This window comes from Taeniopygia guttata, chromosome 4 (genome assembly GCF_048771995.1).
Source record: "Taeniopygia guttata chromosome 4, bTaeGut7.mat, whole genome shotgun sequence".
Taxonomy (NCBI): Eukaryota; Metazoa; Chordata; class Aves; order Passeriformes; family Estrildidae; genus Taeniopygia; species Taeniopygia guttata.
Genome location: NC_133028.1, coordinates 51274787 through 51293449, shown reverse-complemented (window position 1 = coordinate 51293449; position 18663 = coordinate 51274787). Strand labels below are relative to the sequence as shown.

The 18663-nt window shown below is 39.3% G+C and overlaps 1 protein-coding gene across 13 annotated transcripts in view; it reads left to right on the top strand.

Moving 5' to 3' along the window:
• PDLIM5 (PDZ and LIM domain 5) overlaps positions 1–18663 on the top strand; it is a 124085-nt gene that overhangs the window by 32977 nt on the left and 72445 nt on the right. For all 13 annotated transcript variants that reach the window (XM_072928577.1, XM_072928575.1, XM_072928578.1 and 10 more), the window contains exon 3: positions 8055–8206. In XM_072928577.1, the coding sequence (XP_072784678.1) occupies positions 8055–8206 (152 nt within the window). The remainder of the gene's footprint in view (positions 1–8054; positions 8207–18663) is intronic.

The following is an 18663-nucleotide window of genomic DNA, read 5'->3' as shown; positions in this document are numbered from 1 at the left end:
GAAGCTGAGAGCTGCTACTGGCATTCAAGTTCATTTGTTTGGTGTTAAGTGATTGAAAAATAAAACAGCACATACTCAAAAAGCTTGCACATGGTGCAGTTACTCCACTTTGTAAACCTAATGTATATTTTTGGATCCTTTTCTGCATCAACCCAATCGTGTGTAAGAGTAATCTAAGTTATGTGGTGCCTCTCTTGTTTTAAGTAGTGAATGTCTTCTCATGCTCCTCTGTAGATGCATATCTCCACATTTAGTGCATGCATGGATGGATGGAATGATTTGTGCATGCAACACAGCATTCAAAGTGCCAAAACCGAATTAGTTTGGTTTTATTTGCTGCTGTTTTGTTTATTTGTTTTTATGGAAGACAGTAGATAAATATTAAAGGTTGTAATACAGTAAGAGAAAAATTTTAAGGAAAAATGAGAGGCTTGAAACCATTTATCTTTTTCCTAGAATATGAACCCACAGGCATGCTCAGCCATGTTTGCTTAGAGGAAAAACTCAAACTGTGTTCGTTTTCCTTTGACATAATTTCTGAATGTGGGACTATAGGTATACACAATCAGTGTAAAGTATATGTTGCTGTTGGGGTTACTGCTGTCAGAACTGAGAATGAAATGTGAGAGATGGTTTTGTGGTTCTTTTCTGGCAAAATGGATGGATGCCTGTGGGCTCTCCCCATTTTCCCATGGGCTGTAATGAGTGAAAGGGCTGGTTTGGGTCTGCTTCAACTGAGTCACTGCTGCGTCACAGCAATGGAGCTGTGTATGGAGGGAAAGGGATGGAGCAGACCTGGGGAACCTGGGAGCACAGGCCAGGAGGCAAGGGCAGCTCTCTCACCAGGACTGGGATGAAACCTGCTGTTGGGGTCCACAGCCGGACCAAGAAGAATGGTTTATGCTTTGTCTTACACTTTTTTTCTTACACGTTATCTTTAATGGTTATTTAATGTTTGTGCCGTGAATGCCTTTGGTTACAGCTTTATAAATCAGTCTGAAAACACCTTTAAAGTTATAGGGCAAAAATGGAGGGAAATGAAAATGTAGCAAGTGGGAGTACAGCCACATAGAGGGAGGTGAGGGCAGGGTTTCATAGTGGTGATACATAGCAAAGTACTCTGGTAATCAGACAGGTTTTCTGACCTAAGCTAACTTTGATCCTTGCTTTGTTTGGGGAAAAGCTTTAGCTTATTTTAAAGGACTGCCTCATAACCTCTTTTTATAGCTGCTTGTGTCAGCGCTTTCCACAGCAAACCCTGTGTTAGAGTTCTTATAACTCAGCTGTATAAATTTGATCTGGACTTTAAAACTGGTATGTGTGTTCTTGATTTGGAAGTGACTGTCAAAGCTGGCTGGCTAATCTGTTGGCTATGTGAATAATATTGCTGTAGTAAAGGCTTGAGGAACACGATACAGCTCTCAGTTTCCATTGAATACAGAGGAAGCTTATTTGCCACAAAGAGCAGGTGCTCTGATGCTTTTCTTTCCCCCTCTCATGAAGAAGTTTTAAGCTGGACCTCTAGTGTCTCAGACATGCCAAGAGTCTGGAGTGTAGGTTTTTGCTTCCTTCCAATCAGGGAAGCAGGTGAGGAAGGGCTTTGGTGAGCCATGCCATTAGGTGTATCATGCTGGAGCACTGCGTTACCCTGTTTGTGCTTGTGGTGGTCAGTGTTGGCTCTGAGTGTTCCATGCTCAGCCTCTGTGGGTTGTGAGGTCCTGGGGGAGCAGGAGGCAGGTCACGTGTGCAATTTTTGTGATGGAGTTGGTGCTGCTACAGAGCATTAGAGTGTCCTCCCCTTGTGTTTTGGAGTGAGCTTCTGTTCCTCTCATTAATTCACCAAAGGGGTGCTTCAAGTTTACTTTTAGCTCTATGTATGTTTATGAAGTTGCTGTTAAAATACTGATTATCAGTGCAAGGTGATACTTTGGTCAGGTGAAACGAAGCTAGGGATAAACTAAGTAGTAACAGGTAATGAGTGTAAATATTAGCAGAAAGTGTATTGTAGCAAGGAGATAAAGCCCTGTGGCTGGAAAAAGCAGGATGTAGTTTGATAAAAGAGTTTGCCCCCTTGCTTTTGTTGTGATGCTGCAAAGTTATTCTGTAATGTTCTTTCTCTAAATGAGTATGTTGTGTTTTGGCTTTTTACTTATTTAAAATACTTTATTATAGACGAAAATGTAGACAAAAAAGAAGCTGGAGCAGTAATGACACAAGGATCATTGTCTGGTTGCTTTCTGCTTTGATTATTCATGAATTTAAACTGAATTACTACAGCCAACTATGGATCAAATGCTTGAGAGGTAAAAATCAAGCTGGAGGGATATCAGCTAGTCCAGGGAGTTTTAAATCAGGATCAATGACTTACATTCTCAGGGCAAATTGCGGATGACATTGAAGGATTTTGTGCAATGGGAGAACATAATTTACAGTTGGAGTACGAAACAGTTTATTTGGGAAAGTCATTGTGATGAACCATCATACACCGTGGCTACAGCTAGGGTAGATTCAAGGCGAGCAGTTCGGAAAAAACAGAAGGCAGCCTCCATCTGTAGCTAATAGACCCTTGTCCTGTGAGTGACTTAAATTTAAGTAATTTATTTATTACTGCCTAAAAGCAAAGTAATGACAGTTCAAAGAAGAGTTGCTTGTCAAGTTTTCTTCTTAGTCATGTGAGGGAGAAATAGGTGGTTATGTGTTAAATAGAAATTAATTAGGTTGCAAATTACTTTGATTCAGAGAGAGATGCACGTATGTGTGCACACTTTCAATTGCCCTGGAAAGACTCGTTCAAAATATCTAATTGAAGCTTAAGAGTAAAGGTAAAAAAGCTGTTTGTTATTGAAAAACAAAATAGTGTGCTGGCTAAAATTTAGCTCAACAAAACAATTGAATTCCAGGGTATTCTGGGTTGTTTGCATTTCAAAACCTGAGTTATATAACTACACTGAGGTTGCTTTTCATACCTTGATTTTGGTGTCCATCCTGGATCAAGAACTGATTTACTTTTGTTCTGTCTCCATTTGGAACATGGTTTTGGACAATATTTGTGCTTTTGGAATTCTGATGTTGAGAACCACTAGAACAACAATATTTTCTTAATTTTTTCAGTGGTTTTTTTCCTCGAAGAAAACTGAAATCTAACATTAGATGGGTGATTTCACTTGTGTTTGTTAAAAAGCATCCTGTGCACCTCTGCATGGCACAGGCTGGTTTTTGGCTTTCATCCATGTAGGCGGTTGCTGCGGAGGGGCAGAGGTTTCCTGCCGGGGGCTGTGGGAGTGAGTGGCCTCAGCAGGTGCCTGGTCATGAAATGTCTCTCCTGCCTGCCTCCCATTCAGTCTCAAAATGAGTTTTCCAGAGTAGAGAGACATGGAATTAAGTAAGAGGAAACCTTCCTGGTTTGGCAATTTTGTAGCTTTCAAGTCTGTAGTGTAACATCAAGGGGAAAAAGTCTGTTTTTTTGCAGCTCTAATTCATGATTGACTTTAAAAACCTGCCTCATACTATAAATACAGAATTAAAACAGATACATCAAGGATTTGAAGAATATTTGTGGTGCTTAGAGGTTAGTTGGATTGTTAGATAGCCAGTTTTTTAATTTTACTGCTATACTTTTCTCCTGTTGCATTGTTTCCATATGGTGATACCTGCACTTTTAATAAAGATATGTTCAGGATCACCATTTTTGCCGCATAACTCTGTACTTTATAGGTGTATGATGCAGGATAATGTTCCGAAGGTTAAATTTGCACTATAAGAAAAAAAATCACTTGTACAGGACCAAAAAAAAAAAAGAAAAAGAAAGAAAAAGTTTGGTACAAAAGTAGCAGTGAGATAAATCTGTAGGTGATAATATATAATCTTCAAATGTTTTTTATATGTATTGTGTATCTGCTGAGTATTTTTTTAATCTGGGTGAAAAATAAATAAATTTGGTTTATTTCCATCGTGACAAGAAATATGGTCATAGAAGGGAAAACCCGGACCGGTTTTAGGGCAGAATTCGGAATGGAGTCGGCAAAAGAGAAAACCCGCACCGGATTACAGGTGGAGTTAGGAACGGAGTCGGCTAATCGGCCTATCTATGCAGTTTTGGTCAAATGTGTACATAGTTTGGCACATGTAATCTTCGTTATGTATTCCAATTTAGTGTTTGTAGTGGTAATACAAATAGTTTAGCTTATAAGCAGTGTCAAAAGGGAGGCTCCCAGGATCTGCAATCTGAAAAAGATCCTTAATTATTTCAAATGCTCTAATTCCTCCTGCTGTGTTCAATGTAGATGTTTTCTTTCTTTATATAGTTGTGATAATATTCCTCTTGCACTACCCTTTCAGCTTCAGTCCCACTTCAATATCAGTGGTTCAGAAGCTGGGGTATGACTGGTATGACCGATGGTCAAGTGTGTGAGACAGCCCACTTGGCAGACTGGTCATCAGCAAAACAGTGTGATTTATTGTTCAGTGCTTACTTTTGTAGGCAGTTCTAACGCCTCAGGTCTAGACAGCCACTGGTCTAATTTTTATGCCCCTTAGACTTGGAACCAGTGAAATACTTGTACTTTAGGAGAGATGTTATTGGTTGAAACCTCTGTCAGTCAGCCCAGAGGCCAGTTTAGCAAACTGGACTGGGTTTCTTATTTATAACCGTATTAATGCTCAGTAGAAATCAGCTTGTACTGCAACAGCTGACCACTTTCAGGGAATACTCACTCTCTGGCTGAGATTACCTAGGAGTATCAACCTCACCTCTCCTGCTTAGTGACTCAGATCTCTTATTCAGAATCAGTAGATGTTACTTAGAAGTCTTATCCACTGCGTCTTGATAAGGAGATTACTACTCTGGCATCCCTCTGTGTGTGCAGTTCTTGACACTCTTGTCCAGTAATTTGCTTCAATGCGTCTCTGACAGCTTCACCTCTAAGGCATGAGTTCTCTGTCTGTAGAGGAGGACTCTTGGACATAGCTAGGGACTTGTCACACTTCTCAGGATGAAATTCCCTAAAAATAAGTCCTGAGATTTTACTGAAATGATTTTACAGTGGTCTCCCACATGTGCTTGCAAAAAGTTTCATCCCCTTAGGCAACAGTTTAAGAATGACCTCTTGAAAGTTGGTTGCTTGGTTGTGGGTTGTTGTGTGTTGGCCACTAGAATTAAATATAAATGTTTGCCTTTTTTTAATTAAGAAATTTGTTTTCATTTACATGCCTAGGGATGGTAAGGCCACCTACCCTTGCATGAAAACAGTTATCCTGAAGCTGGCTTTTGAAGTCATAGTCCTGAGCGGTGTGTTTGCTTTTTTCTTTTTTCATCACAAATTACAACATGTCAGCATCATGTGCATTTGCACACGTTCTGAGAAAGCTAAATTTTATTGACAAATCACAGTGATCCATTTGACCTTTAGCTTTTAGCACCCCTACGTTCCTTTCCCTTTTCCAGACCTTACTGGCAAATGTCAGCGTGCTATAACATATCGGTTTATGGCAGGATCTGTTTATGGCAGATCCCACCCCTCACCCAAAGGTTTGAGGAGATTTCCTATAAATAGCTATGTTGGTCATAGCTTTCTATATGCTTGTGAGCTTCCCTGATTGGTGTTTTATAGTAATCGGGCCTCTTAACTCACAATTGGTGTATGAACACCCAATTTTGGAAGACTTCTGGCCTTTTTGTTGAAGCCTTTGTAAAAGGATTCACAATACAACTTGAAATTCTTATGACTTTGGCAAGTCAAATATTTTTCTGAAATCAGGGTGTCTCCTTTTTCCTTTGCTTCTTACTTCACTTCCTTGCTCTGCTGACTTTTCCTTGTTAGCACCCTCTGGTTTCAACTCTGGCTAAAATAGGTATGTTGATTTGTAATGCTGAGGGCCTGGCTGCTGTTTTGCATCTGAAGATATGACAAGTCTTCCTTGATCGCAGGCCTCTTCCTTCACCAGGTTAACATCAAACGGGAGAATTTTTATGATTTTGATGAAAATTTTCTCTGTTTTTTATCTGCTCAAGATTGCTGCTGCAATCAGCAAGTATGGAATTGATGCTGAAAAATGCCAGCAGTGATGGCATGTGAAAGTTTTTGGGTTTAGTCTCTATGTTGTCAAATGGCAATATTTTTGGAGTTTTGCATTTGCATATGTCTTGCAACATTACACAGTATTTTTCTCAGGTAAAGTATTTGTCTTCAGATACCATCCAATATCACAGCTGTCATGTATTTCTGGTTGCTTGGATTTTAGGAAACCCTTAACCATATCAGGTAGGCTGATGGGACACCTTCCACAGGTTTTCCCTACACATATGCAGAGACTGAGCCCCTCATATTTCATGCATTATTATCTCTTTAGCCACAGACAGCTTTCAAGACGTAACCTCACTCCTCCTGTTGAAGTGAGTGATGTGTAGACTGATGGCTGTACTTTGTAAAGTAACAAAGAACCAAAATGTCTTCGTCCATACTGCATGAACTAAAACAGGGGCAGTTAAAAAACAAAGGAGATGAAAACCTTCCTTTGGCATACCTTTGAAAAGTCATAGAATCACAGAATTGTGAAGGTTGGAAAAGACCTCTAAGGGTCACCAAGTCCAGTTGTCAAGGCAGCAGCACCACCATGTTAACCACTGAACCATGTCCTCAGGTGCCTTATCTGTGCATATTTGGAACACTTCTAGGGATGGTGAATATATTTTCCTGGGAAAGCCTGTTCCAGTGCTTGACAATGCTTTCCATGAGCAAATTGTTTCTAGTAGCCAAACTAAACCTTCTATAGTACAACTTGAGTTTGCTCTCATCCTGTAACTTGTTACCTGGGAGAAGAGATTGACCCCCATGTTACTACACCCTCTTTTCAGGCAGTTGTGGAGAGGGATGAGGTCTCCCCTGAGCCTCCTTTTCTCCTGGCTGAATATCACCAGCTCTCAAGTCATGTGCTAAAGCACCATTTTAGCTCAAGGAGAATTCTGGTTTTGGAAATGAAGATAAAGTAATTCTGCTGTTTGCAGCACTTCCCTAAAAGCAATGATTTCTTCAAGGAACAGACTCATGCTTGCAGGCAGAGGACAGAGTTGTGAGGTTTTGCATGCACAGCATCAGCAGCTACGACATTTCTGCTGTAATATAGGAAACACTTTCAGAAACATAGAGGGAATTTACACCATCCAGGATGTTTTTTCAACCTGATATAAAAGAATTTGAAGATTGAGGATCAGGGATATAAATCAGTGCATAGATCTTACTATGGGTTACTTTAATTTCTGTTTCCGTTCTTAAGAACGAAGGTAGTTGAAATTCAAATGCATCAGGTGAAAAGATTGATTTATTGTTCAGTTGGGGCCAATAGTGTAAATTTTACAGAGGTTTCTGTTGTAATATTGTTTCACTCAAGTGGACCAAAGGCAGTTGAACTGAACTTTGTCCGTGACCTTGATCAAAGAGTTAAACTTCTCAAGAAGCTTTTCTTATCCTGATCTGAATATACTGCAGGTCATTGGGGCCTGTAAACCTACTGAAAGGCAAAACAATGTCCTGCAAGCAGCCTGTCTGTGATGTTGAACTTTTGACTTTCTAGTAGCTGTAGAAAAGTCAACTTCACTATTAACAGTCTTCCCTGCACGTGACCAGTCATTGACAAAAAAATGAACTTTAAATTTTCCACTTAGAAATCTCTTCAGAGTGGAAAAAGCTGGTTTATAGCTCCTCTTGTGAGAAAAAATCATGTGTTTAGAGAAAGGTGGCTGGAACTTATAGTGCTGGAAACTGAATGCCTGTCCCTGCTTGTCTCTTCATGAATGTCCATAGCTTCCAGCCAGTAAAGTAGAAGTGGAGTTTGATTTTTGAAAAACAGGCTACACTGTGCAGTTCTTTCCTGTCATTGAAGTGAAATAAGAATGAATACCTATAGGTATTGCAGCAATTTTCACAGGATTTGCAAATAAGAAAAGATGTCTTGTTTTTTCTCTTTCCATGAAACAGCACTGTGAATAAAATGAGATTTTGTGTTCAAAAAACATAAACCATCCAAGTTTCTCATTTACCATTCTTGCAATGTTTCAGCTTAATGACGGTGGCAAGGCAGCCCAGGCACACGTGGGGATTGGTGATGTGGTTCTCACCATTGATGGGATAAGTACGGATGGGATGACTCATCTAGAAGCACAAAACAAGATCAAGGCATGTACAGGCAATTTGAACATGACTCTGCAAAGGTAAGATAGCTTCTTTTTTAAAAAGAATTGATTATCATCCTAACAGTGGTTTGGAGAATATAAAAAATGTGTAAGTGGTTTGGCAAAGTCTATGGAGTTAAATGTCAGTGATTGAAAGATATGCTGCCATAGCCTATTATCTGTCTTGATTTACAGCATTTAAGAAAACTTATTAGATGTTAATTATGTGGCTTGACAAAGACCTCTTCCAGCTTTATGTCACCTATTCTATTTCCTCTTCCATTTGTTTTGTTTAATTAATCTGTTTAAAAGCAGGTCTTATTAATGCTTTTTACCCCCTCCCCCAAGTGACTAGGGACATTATTTTGGGTCGAGGCCTACAGCACCGTTCTTACTGGCTAACAAAATGATGGATTGAAGTAGTTAACCCTTGAATTAAATGGATGAAAATACTTCTGCACAGAGTCTGGGAGATGTTTCCACCACAGTGCTACCACAATGTCACTAAGTAGCAGCCTCCCTTTGCTAATTGAAGTGCCTGCTATAGAAGTTATGGCTTGGCCCAATGTCATTACTAAATCGTAGACTTTATTGAATCCCAGCATATCTCTGGTATAGCCTGGGGCTGTGTTTTGGGAGTTGTTGCAGGAGAGGAGCAGGATGCTCATATATGGGTTATTGAACATGAAGAAGAATAAGCAGCAGCACAAGCAATTAATTCCTCCCATTCTCAAAAGCCTCCCAGGGCTAAATGTTTTTTTTGAAGACTGCTATTTTGATTCAATGATGTGAGTGAACATATTGGAGGAGATTGGCCTGTGAATCCATCACATAGGGAACAGCATATCTTCTTGTTTCAAAGAAAACTGCAGCACCTGTAGGCCATGATTGCTCTTCAGACCTGCCTTCAGCAGTGCAAAATTCCTTGATGAGATTACCATATCTCTTCACCAGTTGCTGACTGTTTTTTGGGGCAAATTATCCTCCCCTGAATGAACAGACTACATCTTTCAGCGAGTTAATCAGTATTAGAATAAAAAGAGATGATGTGGTTGCAGATCTGACAAACATCCATCTCCAGAGTGGCAGTGCTTGTTCCCAGCCCTAAGTGCCATGTATTTGAATGGTTGTGTGAGCGCTCTCTTCTGTAAGAGGCTGCAGCACTCCTTGTTGTTTCTTGTTTTTCCCGTTGTCCTGTGCTTTGGTGCTTAGCTACCCTGACTAAGGGATTCCCTTTGCTCACTCTGAGGAAAGGACTACCTTGTGGTGTGGTTCATGCCTAGGGCATCTCCCTGAGTGAAACTTGTAAAGGTGGCATTAAAAGTTTCTTGATGAAAGACAGGTATTATACCAGTTCATTAGAAGAACGACATGTTGCATCTAGTGTGTCATTTGCTTTTCTGACTGCCAAGGAGACCAGCAGGTCGCTTAGAAATGCACTTTCCACTGAGTCACTGCAGCAGGCAGGTGGGTTGGCCCACTTTCTCCTGTCACCATAATCGTATGGGCAGGGTTAATATTGGATATAGGAAAGTCATGGCAGGTGTGTCCCAGTCAGGTAATAACTTGTCTGGTGCTGCTTCTGGTTAGGTACAGAGATGAGTGGTTTGAAAATCAAATTAATCATGAGTTAGCCTGATCCCCTGCTGTTCTCAGCCTTCCTACCTAGTGTAGCATCTGACTCACCACTGTTGGCTGCCTGACAGCTGAAGGCTAAGGCAGGATCAGACTAACAGGGATCAAAGGAATAGCCTTGGTCCTGGCATCTGGGGGTGTGACAGATGTGTCTTGTGCCTCTGCTGCTTTGTAGTCTCATGGTCTAAGCTGTTTTGAATTCTGCCAGTATCCCAAGAAACCAAAGGTGTAGGCAGTGTTCTCCTGGTTCCTCGGCCTGTGAAAATTTCTCTGCCCTGCTGTTTAACAGATCTTCTTTGGTTGTTTATTTGTTCTTTATAGCCTGGATATCTTCTTGGAGTCAGACTAACTAGCTCACTGGAGATGCTGGCTGTCCATGGGAATGGAGCTTGAGAGTATAAACAGGGTGGCAAGATAAGCCATTTTAATACTGAGTGTTCTCCATAATTATATTTTTCTGTTCCTGCCTCTTCTCCCAAAATGAAACAGAAGTAAATAAAATATTTTAAACTGTTACTGGTCACATGCAAGATTAAGGAGATACTGTCAATGTGAAGCAAAGCTGGCCTTCAAAATATGGGTTAGTGCCACAGAATAGGAAAATGTAAGACGTATTTATTTTGCTATTACTGTTTTTTATTTATCTTTCATTTTTACTTCTGAGATTTTATCTACTTTCACACAGTCTGCTGATAGTTTGAACTACAATGCAAGGATGTTGAGGTTAGTTTTGAAAGAGTCCATCAATTCTCAGACACTGCCCTGGCTTGCTACTGCTTTAAAAGAACACAATGGTTAGATGGTTAGTGGTGTTACTTTGAGCATGTACTCCAGCACCCCAGTTTGCACAATGGTCAGGGCATAGTGACACTTCACCTTGTAAAAGTTACAAAGGAAACTTCTGTAGTCTATGACAAAGGCAAGAGACAAAATTCTTTATTATCTGATTCCTTATTATAAATATTTTAACTTGGTACTTGACCTATTTAGGTTTTCACTTGGCTTTCTCTCTTCTTCATGTGCAAAGTAGAAAAAATAAAATTAAGAGAAACTAAGCAAGGGGCAAGAATTAGCCTGTCTGGGAGGTTGGAAGGGATAGGTAAAGTATTGCCTTCAAAACCTTTACTTACAGATTTTAAGCAGTGTATTTATGTAGGCAGATATGCAAGTACCCCTTGTGGAAAACCAATTCAGATGTTTTGTAACTTGTAATTGAATGTTGGCAAAATATTTGAAGGGCAAATAAAAGCTTCCCTTTGTTCTGTGTAAGGCAGTACCACAGATAGGTTTCTAAACATGGAATTATGGTGTGCCCTGGAAAGGAGCTGGAGGTGCAGCTGACAAAACTGCAAGTCCACTTTGCTTAGAGGTTGCTCAAGTACAAAAGGACAAAATTGAGCTTTCCCAGCCCTTTGTGCAGTAGTAGTTGCTTAACATTGCATGTGTTGGCAAGTATTTTCAGGTGCATGTCTTTAAAATCAATAGGTTCTGTAAACAAGTCACATTGTTTATTATAGAAGTTATATATTTTTTTTGGTTCTGAAATTAAATTTGGATGTAGGCATGTTATTTGCTCATTTTTCATATTATATTGTAGGCACACAGTTTGTGGTAATTGGGGTGGGGCTGTGCCAGCCTCATCCCCAGTGGGCTACAGCTGTGAGAAGCAGGTGAGCAGCACTGACAGCAATGAGCCATGGAGTGCCCAGGGGCACTGACCATCACCAAAGGGAGCAGAGGGCACACAGGTGCCAGGCAGGAACAGGAGGGTATAACAGGTTGGGCTGAAGAACAAGGAGGGCAGACTTGAAGCCTTCTGCAGTGGTGTGGTGTTTCTCTGTATGAGTTGAGGCCTTCTGGGATTGTCTGGTGATACGTTGTGTATTGTGGCTGTCTCATCTGTGACATGTGCTGTGATGTTATATAGCTCAGAAGTACAGAGTGTGTTTTTTTCTCTTCTTTTTATTTTGTAACTTGATATTTTAGCTTCTTGATAGATCTCCAATTTTTGTTTCAATTCGTCCTTCCCTTTCTGAGATCTTGCTCTTTTGCACCCCAATATTTCATTTTCATCTGAAGCCATTCCAGTTTCCCATGAGGACAGATGGAAACCAGATGCTTGCTTTTTGGATATATTTTCAAGTTCAGTAACTTAGCATGGACTTTTATAAATAAATCTCTTAAGTTGCTGAACAGCTAAAAGCCACCACCTATTTTTAAAATATTATTTTTGGGGACTGTTTCTCTAGAGATCTGCCTTAATGATTCTTTGGGAGTGAGAAGGATAAAGAATTGTGGATTTCTGCAGATGAATGAGATCATGATATCTGTGAAACTTCTGGAAAAAGTGTCAGCAATGCAGGGATAAAAGTAAAAGAGGAAAGATGGAAAGTCTTGGGCTTTGTTTTTTCTAAAATGATAGAGAACATATTTATCTCTCTGTTTAGTAAAACAGATCTGCATGAGTATAGTTTGATTTGTAAAGGAATTTCTTTCACTTTGTCTATGAATTTACTAATTTAGGACAAAAGGCATTGAGGTTGTTTGCCTTGGGGAGCGAAAGGAGGGTTCTCCAGATTGTTTACTCCTCTACTGCTGTATTGTAGTGCTTCTTTGTTTGGGTGAAAAAAATTGTCTGGGTGCAGTAAGTTGGCAGTGAGCAGTTACTGCAGTTCTGATTCCTGCTCTTCAGTGAAGGAACACAGCTGCTACAAAGCAATAGATGAATTTCAGTGATGGCCATGGGCTTGTTGGGTTTTTTCCTAAATCTTTTTAAAGCATGGGGTTGCCCAAGTGTCATAGGTGAAGCTGGGGCCTTCTGGATATTCTTGATGTCCTACAGGACTCAGAGACAAAATTTAGATGAGCCATAGGGCTGAGTTCTGCAGTTAGTAAACTCAAAAGCCATGATACTTGTTTTAGCTGCCTGCCTGAGTATGAATCTTTATCATACTGTCCTCCCTTATCTTTTTTGTTTTTCTTTCAGGAAGCATGAAGTCTAGGCTTTTAGCTTAAGGGTAGCTGAAATTTGCATGATTTAAGATAGAGTAAACAAGAAAAAAATGTTATGGACCAATTGAATTCTATTTTCTAAGATCTTTTTTCAAGTTAACCAATCGGGAAAGGGTTTTCAGCAGTAAGATTAGCTTAGTATGCTTTTTTCTTACTATTTTTTGTTTAATTTATAGGTGTCACTTTAGATGATGGTTAAAACTCATGTTTCAGTTCTATGAATCATAGGTTCCTTGGGTGGGTATTCTGTTTCCCTAAACCATATATGGATGAGCCTGAAGAAAACTATGATAAGAATGCATTCTGAAGTCTTATATTTTTCTCCCAACTTTAGTCATCATCTTTTTCCTTACATAGGTATTTTGACTTCAGTTTGGTTCTTCAGTGATTTGCTTTTTTAGAAAGATAGAAACTTCTTTTTGCAATACTACCTCTTATGTAACTTGTTTCAGGGATGTCAAAACTAAGTGCTGGATGATTAAGGAAATAATTTCTTTTTAATTGAGAGAGCTGAGACAAAAAGTTCACAGAACTCAGTTGAGACATTATGGATTGGTATGTGTAAACAAACTGTGTATTGGTAGTTCAAATGCTATTCAAACCTTTGACAGCTTATTCCCCAAGGCTAGTTTACTTTCAATCATTAAAACTAGTTTTCAGTGATTAAGCCTGAAAATAACTAGGTGAAAAACAGTGCCTCCCAAACAGACATTCTCATCTCTTGTTTAGCCATGTCACTAAGCTTTGAGGTGGCAGCTGTACAGGTAGGTCACTCAGTGGAGCCTGCTGAGACTTTAAACAGTCCTGGAGAGCTTTCTGATATTGACAGTGGCCTTTTTGTGCTGTGCATTGCAATGCAGTCAGCTGAGTCATCTTAAGTCCTCCTGTTTTATGTTGCTCTGAAATTAACTGATATTGGGTTGGGACATTGTCCAAAGAATTCAAAGCTAATGATGCTGGTTTTTTTTTTTTTTCATCCAAAGGTTGTTGTATAAATCTATGCACTTGTTGGAAGCAAAGTAGGAACCTTTTGCTCCTAATTTAGGAGCTAAGCAAGTTTAGCTAGCTAAGCCATGCCTTTGGAAAGCCTGCCCACACACTAAATGAATGGAAGGGTACAGCTCTTGCTTCCAGCTGAAATTCAGAGTTGTTTGTACATAGCACTTTGCTGCTGCTCAGGTAGCAATTAGATGAACCACAGAACATGCTGCAGCTGAGTGAATCCAACAAACTAAAGGCTTGCTTTAAAGTTCAAAGGAGAGTTGTTGAGATCAAAGTGGAAGGTTGCAGGGTAAAAAGCAGAGTTCAGTGCGGGATGATACCTACCCATCTGCCAGGAAAATAGGTGGGACTGTGGGTGAGTTAAGCAACAGGAATAGAAGCCTTTCTCACATTGTGTACCTTAGAGTTTTGCTGGGAATCTTTGGAGCTGCAAGAGATTTGTAAAGGCTGTGCAGTTTCTTGAGGTTGCTGAAATAAATAGCGTAGGAACATACAGTAGTAGATAGAGATGGTGGACAATGGCAAGTACCAAAGGCAGATTGCTATTTACTAAACATCAAAATATTTCCTTCAAATTTAAGTTTAAAGATGTTTTTTCGCTTTTAATTTCAGGTTCATTCCCCTCTGGCCCTCATATAGTTAATACCACCTCAGGAAGTTGAAAATCAAGCAGAGAGAGGTTAAAGCAGAAACCATTAACATGTTGGTGTTTTTGGTTTTTTGGTTTTAATTTTATTTTTAGTTTGTTTGCTTCCAGGGAAATGCAAAATGTCACCTCTGAGTTGCAGCAATTACAACCATTTTTCATCATATTTTTTGAGGTTTTGTCTACATAACTATATTGTGGTGGGTTAAACCAAGGGCAGTCATATTAGGTGGATATTTAAAAACATCACCTTCTTTTGTGTGAAAATGAGGAGGCCATCATCAAGAAACTGTCTCTCACAACCTGAGAGCTTGTAAGTTCAATATGGGATACATTTTCAAATTCCTACCCTCATAGTCCAAGTCCTTGATGGAATAAAGGTTGGTAAGGTTGCTTGGGAGAGTAGCTCAGATGTTATAATAGCAGAAGCTGATAAAAAACTGGGGAGGAGATAAACTGGGACATCACTATTTGAACAGTAGTGAGGGAATATGGTGGAGGTTTGCACCCGAGAGTCCCTTGTGAAAATGGAGGGAGGAAAGTTTTGGGTCCTAGAAGTTCCCATCTGTTTGCAGCGGATCAAGTGGTAACTAAAGTGCCTTAATTGGTCATCTTGCTTTTTTGCCTTTAACCAGTGAAAAACATCTGTGCAATTGCTTTATATGAACTGTTGTATAGCACAGATGTCTGACAAATACAGCAAAAAGTAATTCTGAATTTGACTCTTAGTTTTTTTCTTAAAAATATTACTTGTTTTCAGACAGGGAAGTCAAGTTTGGGTTGGTTTGTCGAGTTTATTTGCTTGGGTTTTTTTTTTTTTTTTGTGTTTGTTTTAGTAATTTTGCTGACTATAGATGCTTCTTTTAGAGCCTGAAACCATGCATATCTTTCAGATATGTTTGGATTAGACTAAAAATAAATGCTAATCACATGTTGTTATTACATAGACTGCATTCTTTTATTCCTATATTTAAGATCAATATGGAAATACTTGCCTTCCATTATAGTTCTGCTATAGGGATTAAACCACTCTGATGTATAAATGATGCTTTTAGAAAGCAAAGATTAAATTGTTAAAGCAAAAAAATGCAATGCAAAAAACATGAATTACACAAGCAGATCATTAGAAGGGTAATAACTTTGGCTTTATTTGACAATAATTTAGAAGCCTCTTTTCACTCTATTATAAAACTAAAATAAAACAAATCTGTGTTCTGGTTTAGATCTGACACAATTGATTTCTGTCTGTGAAGGCTGGAACAGTGAAGGTTTATTCACATATATTTTTCCTGAAATGACATAATTTAGTAGGAAGTATCTGGAAATTAGATAATCTTACTTGATCTTGGCATGTGCTAGATGAACAGTGTGCATCAGTATGCAAGGTGAGGATGGGTTTGCAGTGCTCTGCCTAATGGATGAAAGACATGATAATGATAAATGACTGCTTGTGATTTAGAATAACTTTCTGAAATACCAATAGCTTTCTCCTGTCTTACAGAATTAAAAAAAAAAAAAACAAAATTGAGTTGATGAATATCTCTGTGGACAACAGGGAATTGCTTAATGAACTCCACATTGTTCAGTTCATATGCTCTTGCTGTAAGCAAGAAGTAACATTTGCAAGCTGAAATTTAATACAGAAAGCATCTAGTCTGAGTGAGGTCGTGACTGGTGTTACTAAGTCTGACTGTTATTTAGCAGCATTTTCCAGCTTGTAAACCCCTTTAAGTTAGTTTTGCTTTATGTTGCTTTATATTCTGTGTGTTGCAAAGCCTTCTCATTGCTGTTGAAGGGTGGAAGCAGAATATGAGATGTGCTTAAACACCCCCATACTAAAGAGATCTTTAGGAGCATAGGTGTTTCTAAGGAGTGGATTGAATGTATTTCCGAAACATTAATATATGTTATTTTAGGGATGCTGGAACACAACTAAGCTAACCTTCATTATGGAAATCTAAAAAAACCTCTTGAAAACAACAGGAGTTAATTTTGCTGACTATCAATATCCCTGTGATGTACAATAAAGCTTCTGCTTAAGAGGTACAAGTGCCAACTTCCTATACGATGGGAAAGGAGTCTCCTCTGACAGTGCAATATTAAGTCAGCCTTTCTGTGGCAATTATATGCCAGGTGCTTTGGACTCTGCCACTGTTGTCAAGAGCTGTTGGGGCCGTATAAGGACAATCCAGACATTTTTTACTTGTCATTATCTCTTCACACAGGAGATGCTGAAAGATGGTGTTGATTTCTGAGGCTGGGGAGGAAGGACGTTGGTTTGAGGTTCAGTTTGGGTTTGTTTTAGAAAAGGGCAGAAACAGAGCTGTGGAATAGTTCAGATATTGAAGATTGATAGGAAAGTAATGTTGTTTGCTCTTAGTGTGGTTTCCTGGCTGAGTACTGCTTTTTAGTTTTTCTGAGGAAGAGGTTCATAGCTGTGTTTCAGGAAGTTCTTTCGGTTACTGCTTTCCTCCCATTTATAAATAATCCCCAGAGGGGAGTTTAGGTTTGTTTTTTTTTTCCTTTAATGAATTACAGAAAGCCATCAGAAAAGTGATATTCTTAGGGTTTTGTTATATTTTGTTTCATTTGAAGTGATTTTAATGAAGTAGTATTCTCCAGGAGGCCTTTGATGCAATTCTGGCATGCATTTCCTTATTTTCTAATGGACTTCCGTGGTATTCATGGTGACAGTCACCAATATCCCATAAGCACTGCAGCATAATGTAGAAAAATATATTTTTGTTTCTCTAGTAATATTACTTGCTGTAGGCAGCAGCTGATTACATCTGTTTTAAAATGCTGTATTACTTGCAAAATGTTCTGCATTACTGATCGTACTGTATCAGGTGGGTTTTTATTTGTCAGAACTGAGGTAGTGGTAAAGCATAGGTTTTAAATTTTTAGTTCCATTTCTGCTTTTGCCACAGACTTGGCTGGGCTTTAATGTTTGATTTCCTAAAACTAGACATTTCCTCTTAAGCAAATAACCTTTATTTGCTTTTCCTGTAGTCAGATCTGATCTTACTTGATAGCCATCGAGGCTCTGAGGGCTTCAGTAGAAGATACTAAGAAAAATAAAGTATCTTGATGATAAATCAGGGATGACTATTACCAGTTGTTTTTGCTTAGTGCCTTGTGGAATAAAGTTTGTGTTCTCCCCTCAAATATCCTCTTGTTGTTAAGAGCCCCATAGGCAAACACTGCTTATTGCAGTCCTTTGATTTGCTACATCTGATGTAGATCCTTTCAACTGTTAAATAGTATTTTGGTTTCAGGGTGCACAGAGTTTTCATTTTCCAAAGTGAAGTTTGCTACAATGAAATAAAACTAGAGGAAAGGTGTGCACTGATGTGCTCTGATGAAACACTGTAGAGTTCCATGGCCCTGTAAAATAGACCTCAGTTTTTCATCTTCTAATGCTGCTCTTAGTTCAGTATTAGAAGCGAAATCCAGCTTTGCCTGGTGATTGAATAAAGAGCTGTGTGTAAATTGGTGGGGTTTGTTTTGTTAATATCCCCGCTGCATCACATTTTCCGGTGGGGTGTGTTTTGGCCTGACACTGAATAGGATGTGTTTCAGTGGACATGTTCTGGACTGAACACTCAGCCTGAAAAATAACAAGAGAATAAAATACCATAGGGATTGCTTTGTCTGTGTGTTGTATCAGTGAACCTGTTAGTCTGGTGTCCAGACCCGCTGTGGCTGCTTTCCGATGATTCAGCCCGAGGGGGGAGTGAGAACTGAACCGTGTAACACCTGCATGGTGAGAACCTGGCTGCTTACACAAGACATGTGGGTTTGATTATCACAAACACTTGTAACTAATAATTAAACTGGGGTCTTATAGGCGTTGGTTCATGTATCTATCAACATAATTCTTGTCTCAGACAGGCTAACAACATTGAGGTGTTTCTGCTGTATGTAGATGAAAACTATATTCTCACACTGATATTTTTTTTTCCCAGTTGCAATTTCCTCCAACTTGGGTGCACAGTGTATCCCCACTTTTAGCTAATTCACAGTGAGTTGTTTAGGCAGAAATTCAGACAGTTTTCTTTACATACTTCCATGCACCCTCTCTGCTTTTGGGAGGGTCTGCACCAAACCTGAGCCTTTGTCGTCTTTGTGGTTGAGACTTGAGACAGGAAGTCTTCAGGTTTCATCTGACACTTCAGTTTAGTCACAGCTGAATCCTTGT